Raw genomic sequence first — 12,845 nt, 5'->3', positions numbered from 1 at the left:
CTTCATTTGCTCTACAAGTTCCATACTTTCCTCTCCCCCTTTATTGTCACGAATCTTTTTATCTAAAACAATCTTTGTTGTATGAGACAGATGGACCAGAACACTGCTTCATCATTAGAACACTTTACATCAGGCTCAACCTGACGCTGTTGACTGGCTACGGAAGAAGGGCAAACGCTAGAAGAAGAAGAAGAACACTTTAAATCAGCTGGGGGGGGGGGGGAGCTGTCTGCGTGCAGAGAGCCCCCAGAGATGCAGGTGTTACCCCGCACCACCCGACACCAGAGAGAAGCAGTGCTCTGAGCTGTCTATGCTGCTGCTCAGTCAGACCCGGGTCCACGCACACGCACACGCTTTCACCCCAGATGACTTCTCAGGCTGTGACTGCTGAAAAATCTGAGTAGTCAATACTTTCCCCTACGCCTGTGCCCTGTCGTTCAGGGCTTAACAATCTATTCTGCGGTACAGCTCGCCATTTTTTCTTTTAATTCTGTCTAGCAATGTTTTGTGTGATTTTTTTTTTTTTTTTTTTCTAAGGCAGGAGCTCCTTGTGACATTTCCTGAGGTAGGTTTAGTGGTAGTGAAGGCCTTCAGATGTTGTGATTCCCCCCGGGAAAGTTTTTATTCCTCCTTCATCTCTGAGGGAGGGCTCTACTGGGCAGACAGGCATCTACTGGCAGCTTCTGGCCTTCACCATTCTCAGTGCCATCCTGCTCTTTCCTGGGCTGCACGATTTCTGCTGAGAGCTCTGCTGGCAGTCTAGCGGAAGTGCTTTTGTAAACTACTGCCCCCCCCCCCCCCCCCGCTACCTTTTATATACTAGCTTCAGGAATTTCTATATCCAGTTCCTTCCCCAGGTCCGAGAACAGCTGAGAGTTATCATTTGTTTAATCACTGTTTTATCTTCTGAGATAATCATTATCCTTAGATTAGGTTTCCTAACGAATTTGGGTAATTTTCATAGGGTTTCTTCATTAAAGAAAATCTCACAGCCTGGAAGGTGGTATAGTGGGTCAAGTGTTGGTTTCTCAAGCCTGGGGTCCTTTTGCCTTTGGTGCCCTCGCTCTGTGATCTAGGCCATTCTAGGCCGGTTTCTCTGTCCTGACAATGCTCTCTTCCTAGGGTTTGCTCCATTTCAACACTTTCTCATATGTTACTCATGTCACCGTTACTCACAGCATGGAGATCTGTGTTCTCCACTTCCAGGACACCCCCTCCCCCTCATTCTTATCTCTTAATTTCAGGTGTGTGGGGAAAGCCCTGTGTGCAAGGGAAGGCAGAGTCACGGTCTACTTGTGAGCTACCATCCAGCCCAGCTCCACAGAATTTGCCTGATTCCTTATTAAGAGTTTTATTTTTTTCCTAGTTTATTTGCAGCTCATTTTCTTTTTCCTTTTCTTTCTTTTTAAAATCTTTATTTATTTGGATAGACGGCCAGAAATCGAGACGGAAGAGGGTGAGAGACAGAGAGACACCTGCAGCCCTGCTTCACCACGTGTGAAGCTTTCCCCCTGCAGGTGGGCACGGGGCTGGAACCTGGGTCCTTGGGCACTGTGACGGGCACCACCACCCAGCCCCCATCATTTTCCTCGGCACGGCACTGCTCTGCTGCACTTTCGCATGGTGTCTGGTGGCTTGTGTTGGACTACAACATTGAAGTAGTGATCTTTTGTTTTCCGGCTACACCACACACTTTGTTTTTTCTTGTCGGAGCTGCCTTTGATTATACTTGTCTTTTTAATTTATGGGGGGCGTTAATGGGCCCCATCTCCCGTCTCCCTGTTATAGGTGTCTGTGCATCACGCTCAACCCCAGCTTCGGAGTAAGACTGAGCATAGTGATGGCTACGGTAACAGCGAATCATATCACAGAACCAGACCGGAGTGAATCAATTAGCAATGTAAAAAAACTTTTAATGGCAAATGGTTAGCTACTGTTTGATTTACTGAAGCTAGAAAATAAGATGCTCTATGAAGTCCCCCAAGATTATCCTAGTGCTGGAATGAAGGCGGTGCTTTCTTATACTTTTTCTCTTACATATATTTTCCCCATGGTCCAGTATTTTAAAAAATTTAGATGAGATTTATTTTTGTATTTTGGAAGCATTCTCCTTTTGAATTTGGTTCAACTATTTCAAGAAAAGGAAGCATCCTGTAATGAAATCATTTGTGCTAAGTTGCTCCTTCTAGAAGCAACAAGAATTTGCCAGATGTTGCTATTATGAAACAGTGATGGAGCATTTGTAATCCATCTGACACCTGGAGACACTGGCATAAACAATGGCTTTTTATATGATGAGGCCGTTCTAATTTAAGACCAGTGCTTCATCTGTTTGCTTTGTAACTCTATTAGTACTAACGGACCAGTCTAGGCATATCTCCATGGACTGCCTTTTGGCATCCAGCATCTTAGAATCGGTTGAGCAGCAGCAAACACACTGCACCCAGGGAAGTTTCGCCTGATGCTGTGCAGTCTTTTTTCTTTCCTTTAAATGCTGTTGGGCCTGGCTCTGCTTTGTACCCTCGAGAAACTGAGGACAACTCTGATTCAGAGTGTCTGGCAAAAGCCAGTCACGCAAAGCACTAGCATCTACTCGAAAGGTATTCAAAGGAGGCATTTTCTAATGCCTAAACCAGTGTGTGGGAGATGATGAAACATTAGCTTATAATTAAGTCCACAAGAGTTAGAAGCACTATTGTTAACTGTAGTCTTCTGAATGAACAGACGACCTCTTTTCAGCACAAAATAATTTGCTTCACCAGAGCTGATAGCCATCGTGACCATCCTCTGAACACTGTGATTAAGCTCGCACTTGTCTGCACTCAGGTTATCTATGAGTTATTGAGTCCAAGGACGTTCAATCAAATTCTTAAACATGTTTATCGTAATTAAAAACAGTAATGTGCTAAAGCGAGTGTTGAAATATTACTAACGGGCTGGCAAAATAGCTCCCTGTGCTGCTCTGCTGTGCGCCCACAGCCCAGGGCGGAGCCCGGCCCCAGTGTGGAGGTGGGAGGTGGGAGGTGGGAGGTGGGAGGTAGCTTCAGGTGTTGCTGCCGACGTTCCCTCTCGGCCTCCAGTGATGCTACTTCCTACAGGCTGTGAGTCACTCACACTAGACTTTCCATTTGCTCCTACCCAGAGCCTGCCCCTCTGGGGTGTGTATACTATTTCCTAAATAAGTTTTGATTATTTGCCTAATAAATGTTCTCAGAAGTAGTTTATATGGTACTCAAATTTTAACTCATTTAAATGAAAATGTTACCAAAAATCAAGCATAACCCCAAACCACCTTATGTAATTACTATTTAAGCAGCATTCACAGAACACAGGTGACTACTAGTGTTCAAAAATAAGCACTGTATTCCAGGACTGGGAGGCTCGCACCCTGGGCCCTCAACATGGGCATATGCACTCTGCCAGGAAGAAAATCAGTCGCTCTTAGACATTTCTTCACTCATGTGAGAGTGAGACAGAGATTAAACGACTTCTTGGACCTGCCTGATGGTAGTGTTAAGATAGGCTCAGACCACTCTCCCAGTCCTGAAAAGAGAGTTCACTACTAAAAAAAAATTCAACATGGAAGGGCTTAAGAGATGGCTCAGTGGATAAAGCCCTGGGTTCAGTCCCTGCGATTACACAGGCCCACCATGGTCCTGCAGTAGCAAGGGAATTCTATACAGGTAACTTTTCTGCCATTCCTTTTGATGAATTTATTCCTTAGAGTCAGATTTAGATGGAAAGAAAGTGAATCAGTTATTCCTTCCTTTGATCTCCATTCCTATATGGTCTCTAAGTGTGGAAACTACGTTGTAGTTATGATTCTAATATAAAGACATGAAGTTTCATATCCCACAGGCCCCAAAAGACAACTGACTTATCTAGTGTTTAACTGAATATGCAATAATATTATGCAGGGTCAAAAGTGCCTGTGTAGACTAGGGAGACAGCCCAACTGGCAGAGTGTCATACTTGCATGGCTGAGGTGCCTGGCTCACTCCTGGCCCCCTGCACAAGCCAGAGCAGTGCTCTGGCCTGGTTCTTTCATTCTGTCTCATGGAAACACTCTCCTATGTAGCATACAACTATCTACAACAAAGCAAAAACTTGGCTACGTGCACTTGCTGAAGAGAACACAGGCCTTGAGTAGGAAGTTTAAAGGAAAAATTTGACATTATATTCCAACTGGCTGTAAAGAAAAGTAGTTGTTTACAAAGAGTTCTGAACGTCTTGCTTGTCCGCTCAACAGCACTGTATCTGATATTTCAGAAGATCATATCAACAATTCCATTATGACACTCACATGTTCATGATGAGTCTCAACATGATAGTCAGGTTCTCACTAACTCATTTACTTTTGAATGTTTACTGCATCTCAGACATTGAAATAATAAAGAACAATGAATGCAAAGATAATGCAACACAGTCCTATTTCCAAGGATGCCCAGTGTAAACAGAGGGCCACAGACATGGGGGAAGCTTGTTTCTCTCCTCTGGTCCATCCCCCCCCCCCCCAGCACTGCTTAACTCTGGCTTATATTGGTGCCAAGGGCTGAACCTGTGACTTTAAGAGCCTCATGCATTAGTTGTTTTTTTTTTTTGCCTCCAAGATTCACGCCGGGGCTCGGTGCCTGCACTATGAATCCACTGCTCCTGGAGGCCATTTCCCCCCCATTTTGTTGCCCTTCATGTTGTATATGACGGAGAGAAATGGAGACAGAAGGAGAGACAGACACCTGCAGACCTGCTTCACCACTTGTGAAGCGACCCCCCTGCAGGTGGGGAGCCGGGGGTCTCGAATAGGGATCCTCACGCTGGTCCTTGTGCTTGGTGCCACCTGCGCTACTGCCTGGCCCCCAGCATTAGAGTCTTTCTCCATAACCATTACGTTATCTCTCCTGCCTTCTGTGTCTCAGGAGTGGCTGGAATGTCACTAACTGTATGAAGTTTTGTCTTTTCTTTACCGTAAACTCTGGCTTATGGTGGTACAGGGGATTGAATCGGGGACTTTGCAGCCCCAGGCGCGAGTCTTTTTTTGCACAACCATTATGCTACCTACACCCTACTGCCATGGAACTTTTCTGAAGTGACAGTGTTCTAGGATTATGATAATTGCACAGCTCTGAATATAATAAACATGACTGAAATGTGCTTTAAATATATTAAAAACTCTGTAGGGAATAAGTGTGGTCAAGTAATGCACAGGATAAGGGAAAATTCAGTACAACAACTCGGCTGCTTCAGCAGACCAAGTTCTAATTCCCACTCTTTTCTCAACAGATCCTTGAGGCAAAGGGATGTCAGAGACTCACTGTTCTGAAAAATATGATTACTAATGCCAGCACCCACTCACTGATGTGGTGCCAGTGAGTACTCAAGTCCAGTTTGTCCTGGGCTCCCTTCAGAAGTTTCTGCCTAATGTCTCTGAGGTGAAAGATGAAGACAGCCTACAGTATCCGCGTTTCCCTTAGCCCCCACTCCTGACGGCTGTGACTATGAATTATGTAGGAGTGGGCTTCTGTCTGGTCTTCACAGGACTGCTTAGATGGACCCTGATTCCTTCCCTAGGAGTTAGGCTCTATTTCCTATTCCCCAGAAACATGCTGGAGGATTTTAGGCCCTGATATTGCTTGCTTTCTTTCTTTTGATTTTATTTATTTATTCCCTTTTGTTGTAGCTATTATTGTTGTTGGAGAGGAGTGGAAGATGGGGAGAGAAAAGTAGACACCTGCCGATCTGCTTCACCGCCTGTGAAGTGACTCCCCTGCAGGTGGGGAGCCGGGCGTCTCGAACCAGGATCCTTATGCCGGTCCTTGCACCTTGTGCCACGTGCGCTTAACCCACTGAGCTAGTGACCGACTCCCTAGGCCCTGATATTAGGGATTTTTTCCTTCCAATTATTTTACTGGGGAAATAATGGCTAACAGGACAGTTATTGATACGTGGCTAGTTCTTTTTTTTTTTTTTTAAATCTCCCTTTGATAAGTGTCTGCACACACCTTCCACCACCAGCATGTACTACTAGGCCCACAGACTCCTCTTAGGGACCATTGCTTTTCTTCATTAAGCCCTATTGGAGGGCAACCCTTCTTGGAGAATTGTAATTTCAGAGTGCTAAATGCTTTACTTGGGCCAGCCTAACAGCAGTTCAACTGCTACAGTTACGGAAATCAAGTAGATCTTTTTCTCCATAAGGTTTCAGCCAATCTTACGTCTATGTCCATCAGTTACATCAAGGTACTTGCTACAGTGCTTACTGTAACGCTCAACAAGTGCTAGCTGCTTTCTCTGCGTCACATCGCTGTCCGCATTCTCTACTCACCTGGTGTACACAGTCCAGAAACTGCAGGAAGACAGGAGCAAACCCACTGCCCTGAGAGTTGAGGGTCAAGCTGCTCCGCTGACTGAATTTATGGCCAAAAGAGAGCCATTCCTTTTCAATCAACATCCGGAAGCCTTCAACTGTCCTATAAAAGGGATCACTGAGTAACTGAACCAGAGATGTTACCTAGGGTACAAGCAAGAATGGGTATTTTATTATTTTCAGCCCTGAAAAAATTCTGTTGCTTAGACAGTGAGTTTGTTCCCTAACTATTCTAGGCTAGCCAATCAAAATAATTCTGCAAACTTTCCAGTAAAGACTAAACGTAGATTCACTTGGCCACATGTTTTCTCTTAGGCAATTAAGGTCTGAGACTGCCCACTTGATGCCTGCGGTCTTCTTCCTAGCTTAACGGAGGCCAGATGATTACTTTAAGCTCATGGCTAGTTCTTACGAGGCTGTACTAAAGCAAGCACCTCAGTTTGAACGGTGCAGGAACCTGACACCAGGTAGTGTTGAACACAGTGCTTTTTCTGTGCATAAATCTACAGTCAGTATATAAAATATTCATCTACGAAACTTACACAACTACATAAAAATGAAACTGTAAGAATAAGTCTAGAAATATATGCGGCGGTTTACTTGTGTGGTGATGTCCCAGCCTTCTTCCAAACACACCAGAACTGAAGAACCATTCTCAAGTACTTCTGATACAACCATAGCCAGCTGCATTATCCTTTGAAGCTAAGAGAATGGAAAGGAAGCCATGATTAGACCATTGATTTCTGAGCATTGAGACAGAGATTTCTCCTGTCAACCTTAGGTAATCAGATAAGTCAGGGGTATAAAAAGAACCCCATACAGTTTTAAACACTTAAAGTTTTTTTGTCAAAATCAAGACACATTCTGATGATGTGAATTTCAAATATCACATTTTAAACACAGAAATGTTTCCAGCTGTTTAAGTGGTCCTTCCAACACAGTGAACACACAACTTAATATCTAGTTCTAGAAAAATGGTATCTAAAATAAAATGTCTTCCATAATGTAGTAAGGGTGTTTGTGTGAATCTGAGAATATACTCATAATGGACAGTATATTTTAAGGAAAAGGTTTTTTTTTTTTTTAAAAAAAAATTATTCCCTTTTGTTGCCCTTGTTTTATTGTTATAGTTGTCATTGTTGGATAGGACAGAGAAATGGAGAGAGAAAGACAGACACCTGCAGACCTGCTTCACCGCCTGTGAAGCAACCCCCCTGCAGGTGGGGAGCTGGGGGCTTGAACCGGGATTCTCATGCCAGTCCTTGCAGAAATGGTTTTAGTCATAAATATGCTGTATACACCATACACATATCAAGTGTAAAATATTTGTGCTCATTTAAAAAATTTTCTTAGAGGGTTAATGGTTTATAGCATGCTGGAGTCCAGTAACTGACTCAAAATCCTCACTGAACAATTAGGTGTGAGCAGAACATAAAGATTTCAAACCCGAAATCGCAGCATTCTAATTTAAGTACCACATGACAATACTTCGTAAAATGAACTCTTTTGGAAGGTGAAAGTGAGGTGTACCTCCCTGGCCATATTTTAAGTAGAACTAGTCTGCTTTAAAGACAGGAGCAACGGTAAGCCCCTTGTCACTCGCCCTGTAACAACTGTTACCAGATGCTAATTCTCTTGGGCTCAGCATTTGCTCTAAGTTAACTTTTAAGATGTCAGTGTCACAAGCAGGATAATGTTTTCTACTTTTCTTAGTGAATAACTTCTGGTGTGGGTCTATGTGTAAAGAAGAGAGGGCAAAATGTATCAGAAACAGGCAGGCTGGATGATGGGAGGTGTGGGGCAGAAGGGGCACTGGCCGGATCCTTCCGTGGGTACTCAGGTGTGCTGAAGAATAAGTAACACAGTGATAAACTGAAACTCATTGAGGATAATAGTTTGTGGTTGTTTAAATACGCTGACAGCAGTCACTGCCCTGTGTACACATAGCATGTCTTGTTTCTTTTGTGCCCACTGGTTGAATATACTAAGTTAATCAACCGCCTTTTCTCAAGAGTGGTGTAAGTCTTGGAAGTAGATAGGGGCAAAGGACAGAGGGGCTCCGTCAGCGGTTAAAGGACTAATCGGTTTAACATCAGAAATCGACAGACAGACAGACAGACTGAAGGCTAGGCTCCAGGAAAGCTCTGGAGTTTCTCCTAATGCCTGAAGTCGCCTTTGGTGGTGAGTCTGACGTGAAGAGACTCAGAGCGGACTGGATGCTGGGGCAACACAGCCCCTCCCCAGCTCTGTGTATCCACTCAGATTTGCTTTGAGTTTTCAGGAAAGCTGCTCTAGACCTTACCTGTGGAAACCAGTCGGAGTCTTCCAGTGCTTTCAGGAAGGTCACTTCGGAGTCAGTAGGAATAGTGCTTGGGACACAAGCTCTGATCAGTTTTTTAAAACTGGCTTTCACTTGTCGGATGTCATGAAACTCAATAGGGACAAATTCACAATTTAAAGCAAATTCTAACTTGAAATTCTGTTAAAGATAAGACAGTCAGACAGATGAAGTGTTAAAATCTTTGGATTTTCTTTATTTATGAGAAAGATAGGAGAGAGAGAACCAGACATCACTCTGGTACATGTGTGGCCAGGGATTGAATTAAGGACCTCATGACTGAGAGTCTAGTGCCTTAGCCACTGTGCTATCTCCTGGACCACATATTTTATAAATTTTTAGTTTTAAAGAGATCTGTTTTCATCAGAGAGACAAAAGCCAAAGCACTGCTCAGCTCTAGTATGGGGGGGGGGGGTGTCGAGCCCGGGACCTCTGGTCCAGCCAGGCATGTAGGTCTGCTATGGGGTTACCTGGTGCTCCATCCATATTTTCAACAGGGAAATGTGTAAGATACACTTATATGAAACCAAGCAGCTACAGAGGCTGCTCTGGGTCAAAAGAGTCAAGTTTCTGTGGTTAATGTGTCAGCACTGCCTGGAAGGTTCAAGAAGGTCTAGTGGTTTTACTTGGTGTACTGTCATTCTGAGAACAGTCCACTAGTAGAATGGGCCCAACAGAGCTTATAACGCCAAAACACGGAACTCCCGAGGAGCAGTGGCACACAGACAGCAAGGCCATGTGAGTAAAGCCAGTCCTTCCAAGATGCACATACTTGTCTCTTACTATACAAATAAAACACACTCGTGCTAAAATGGGGTAAAAAAAGGGGGTAAAAATGGAGAAAGAAATAGGAATTACTATCTCACTGACCTAAGATTACTTAATACTATAGTTACTCTCTTAAAAACAACTATATGACATCCATGTTCAGCGGGGAAGCAATGACAGAAGCCAGACCTTCCACCTTCTGCATCCCACAATGACCCTGGGTCCATGCTCCCAGAGGGATAAAGAATAGGAAAGCTATCAGGGGAGGGGATGGGATACGGAGCTCTGGTGGTGGGAATTGTGTGGAGTTGTACCCCTCTTATCCTATGGTTTAGTCAATGTTTCCTTTTTATAAATAAAGCAATTATATGGGGCTGAGGAGATTAGATCACTGGGCAGGATACAAGCCTTGGCTTATGTATGGCTCTGGCCCAGGATGGGAGGAAGCTGGTGTGTTTTCTTCTGTCTCTATACATGAATGAAAGAAGCTTGGGAGCAGTGAACAAGGCCCCAATTACATAAGATAAAACAAATCACTACTTTACATCTTTAATCCATATGCAATGATTTCTAATTAAAAAGTGCTAAGCTGATAGCCCCTCAGTCTATTTTATTTTGATAATCGGGTTATCTAGATCTGAATATCTAAAAGTTCTCTAACTTCTCAAGTGAAAGGATAGATTAATCCTTTTTTACTTTTTTAAAAAAATATTTATTCCTTTTTGTTGCTTTTGATTTGTTGTAGTTATTATTGTTGTTGTTGTTGGATATGACGGAGAGGGGGAGATAGACAGACACCTGCAACCTGCTTCACCACCCCTGTAGGTGGGGGAGCTGGGGGCTCGAACTGGGATCCTTACACCAGTCCTTGCGCCACTTGCGTGCTTAACCTGCTGTGCTACTGCCCGACTCCACTTTTTTTTTTTTTTTATACAAGTTACTGCATCATCTGCTTTTCCAAGAGTCAAATTGCTTTCTAGACAGTCTGCACGATCAATAACATCAGTGATCAATGTACACAGCGGTACTAGGGTGCTAAACTTGCAGGGCCTGGGTGGTAGAACACATGGCACCATGTGCAAGGACCTGGTTAGAACTGCCACTCCCTACCTGAGGCAGTGAAGCAGGTCTACAGGCATTTGTCCTCCTCTCTCCCTCTTTATTTCCCCCCTGTTCTATCAGATAAAATAGAAAGAAAAAATGCCGCTGAGCATGGTGGATTTGTAGTGCCAGAACCTAGCCCAGCAATAACTCTGGAGGCCAAAAAAAAAGAGGTCAATTTTGTGTTTGCATTTTGCCTCAATTAAGAATAACCTGCTACAGAGTTAGAAAGGGAGAACACGGGGGCCGGGCGGTAGCGCAGCAGGTTAAGCGCAGGTGGCACAAAGTGCAAGGACCCGCATAAGGAACCTGGTTTGAGCCCCCGGATTCCCACCTGCAGGGGAGTTGCTTCACAAGCGGTGAAGCAGGTCTGCAGGTGTCTGTCTTTCTCTCCCCCCTCTCTGTCCTATCCAACAATGATGACATCAATAACAACAACAACAAAAAACAAGGGCAACCAAAGCGAATAAATATTAAAAAAAAAAAAAAAAGGGAGAAGACAGGATGAAACTTGGGCTGGGGTCGTGTACTGCACCAAAGCCAGGGACGCTGGGGAGGGAGCGGAGGAGGGTCCCTGATGGCAGGGGCAAGAGTGGCAGAACTGTACAGACCAAGGCACTGTGATTCACTAACCCATTGATGATGGTGAAAAAGGGTGACGTGCTACCAAGGACTTTCATGTGGGGCCTGCTTAACGTTTTAGAGTATTTTTAAAAGAACCATACATGAGCCGGTGTGCCGACCTTAGAAATCCAGAGTTAACAACCACCGTATTGAGATACACTGCAGTGCCATGAAAGATTTAAAAAAAATTTTTATTTATTCCCTCTTGTTGCTCTTGTTGTTTTACTGTTGTTGTTACTGATGTCGTCGTTGTTGGATAGGACAGAGAGAAAAGGGGAGAGAAAGACAGACACCTGCAGACCTGCTTCACCGCCTGTGAAGCGACTCCCCTGCAGGTGGGGAGCTGGCGACTCGAACTGGGATCCTTACGCCGGTCCTTGCGCTTTGTGCCACGTGCGCTTAACCCACCGTGCTACCGCCCAACTCCCAGTCATGAAAGATTTGTTCCCAAGTATAAGGGATTTAATCATGTGAATTAAGAAGTGGAAAAAAAGGCCACTTCAAAATTTAGAATAAGTTGTTTTCTTTTGCTTTTCTATTAACTTCCTTTGTTGGGAGAAAAGGTTGTGTAGCTATAGTTAGGGTTGTGGTATATACCTCAACCAGCTAGGGGCCTGTATACTATTAAACTCATCAAGAGGGGCTGGGTGGTTGCGCACCTGGGTAAGCACACACATTACAGTGCACAAGGACCCGGGTTCGAGCCCCTGGTCCCCACCTGCAGGGGGAAAGCTTTGTGAATGGTGAAGCAGGGCTGCAGGTGTCTCTCTGTCTCTTTCCCTCTCTATCTCCACTCCTCTCAATTTCTGGATGTCTCTATCCAATAAATAAAGGTAAGAAAAAAAAAATAAACTCATCAAGAGCAAAACATAGGGGCTGGGAAAGTATCACAGCGATGGTGCAGAGGGCTTCCTGTGAGGCCCCACGTTTGATCTCTGGCACCATCAATAGTCAGTTTCTCCTCTGTCATGAAATCTACTTTTCCCCCCATTATTATTGTTATTGATGTCATTGTTGTTGGATAGGACAGAGAGGAGGGGAGAGAAAGACAGACACCTGCAGACCTGCTTCACTGCTTGTGAAGTGACTTTCCTGTAGGCGAGGAGCCAGGAGCTCAAACCGGGATCCTTACACCCGTCCTTGTGTTTTATGCCACCTGCACTTAACCTGACTCCCAAAATAAATATTTTTTAAAGCAAAGTTTTAATATATAATTTTTTATAACTACTATGATGGAATTATGTTTTTAAGGATAACAGTTTATTGATAGAAAAGGATGGAAGGAAGGAAAGTTCTAAATGATCAACCTTATCTGAGAAGTGATGTGAAGGCAGGCGGTGGCACACCTGGTTAAGCGCACACATTACAGTGCACCATGACCCAGGTTCAAGCCCCTGGTCCCCACCTGCAGGGGCAACGTTTCACAAGTGGTGAAGCAGGGCTGCAGGTGTCTCCCTCCCTCCCCTTTCAATTTCTGTCTCTATCTAACAGTAAAACATATCAGAAGTGATGTGCCAAGGAATGACAGGTAAGCATTTAGTGGGCAAACCTGTGGGAGTGATTTGATGTGCTCAGGCATGCAAAGCCTGCTCTGCCGTAGATTCTGGTGCCAGGAGGGCTGTGCAAACCGGGCTTGTTGTTCAGTGTTAC

At 44.3% G+C, this 12,845-nt stretch overlaps 1 protein-coding gene across 6 annotated transcripts in view; it reads right to left on the bottom strand.

Annotated features, from left to right (window-relative positions):
* The window catches only part of SBF2 (SET binding factor 2), a 277,867-nt gene that overhangs the window by 15,578 nt on the left and 249,444 nt on the right, over positions 1 to 12,845 (bottom strand). For all 6 annotated transcript variants that reach the window (XM_060177188.1, XM_060177191.1, XM_060177192.1 and 3 more), the window contains 3 exons: positions 8,667 to 8,843; positions 6,965 to 7,066; positions 6,323 to 6,508 (listed from right to left, as the gene is read on the bottom strand). In XM_060177188.1, the coding sequence (XP_060033171.1) occupies positions 6,323 to 6,508; positions 6,965 to 7,066; positions 8,667 to 8,843 (465 nt within the window). The remainder of the gene's footprint in view (positions 1 to 6,322; positions 6,509 to 6,964; positions 7,067 to 8,666; positions 8,844 to 12,845) is intronic.

Source organism: Erinaceus europaeus, chromosome 17, assembly GCF_950295315.1.
Source record: "Erinaceus europaeus chromosome 17, mEriEur2.1, whole genome shotgun sequence".
Lineage (NCBI taxonomy): Eukaryota > Metazoa > Chordata > Mammalia > Eulipotyphla > Erinaceidae > Erinaceus > Erinaceus europaeus.
Note: the sequence above shows the minus strand (reverse complement) of the source record. Positions and strands in the feature narration are given on the sequence as shown.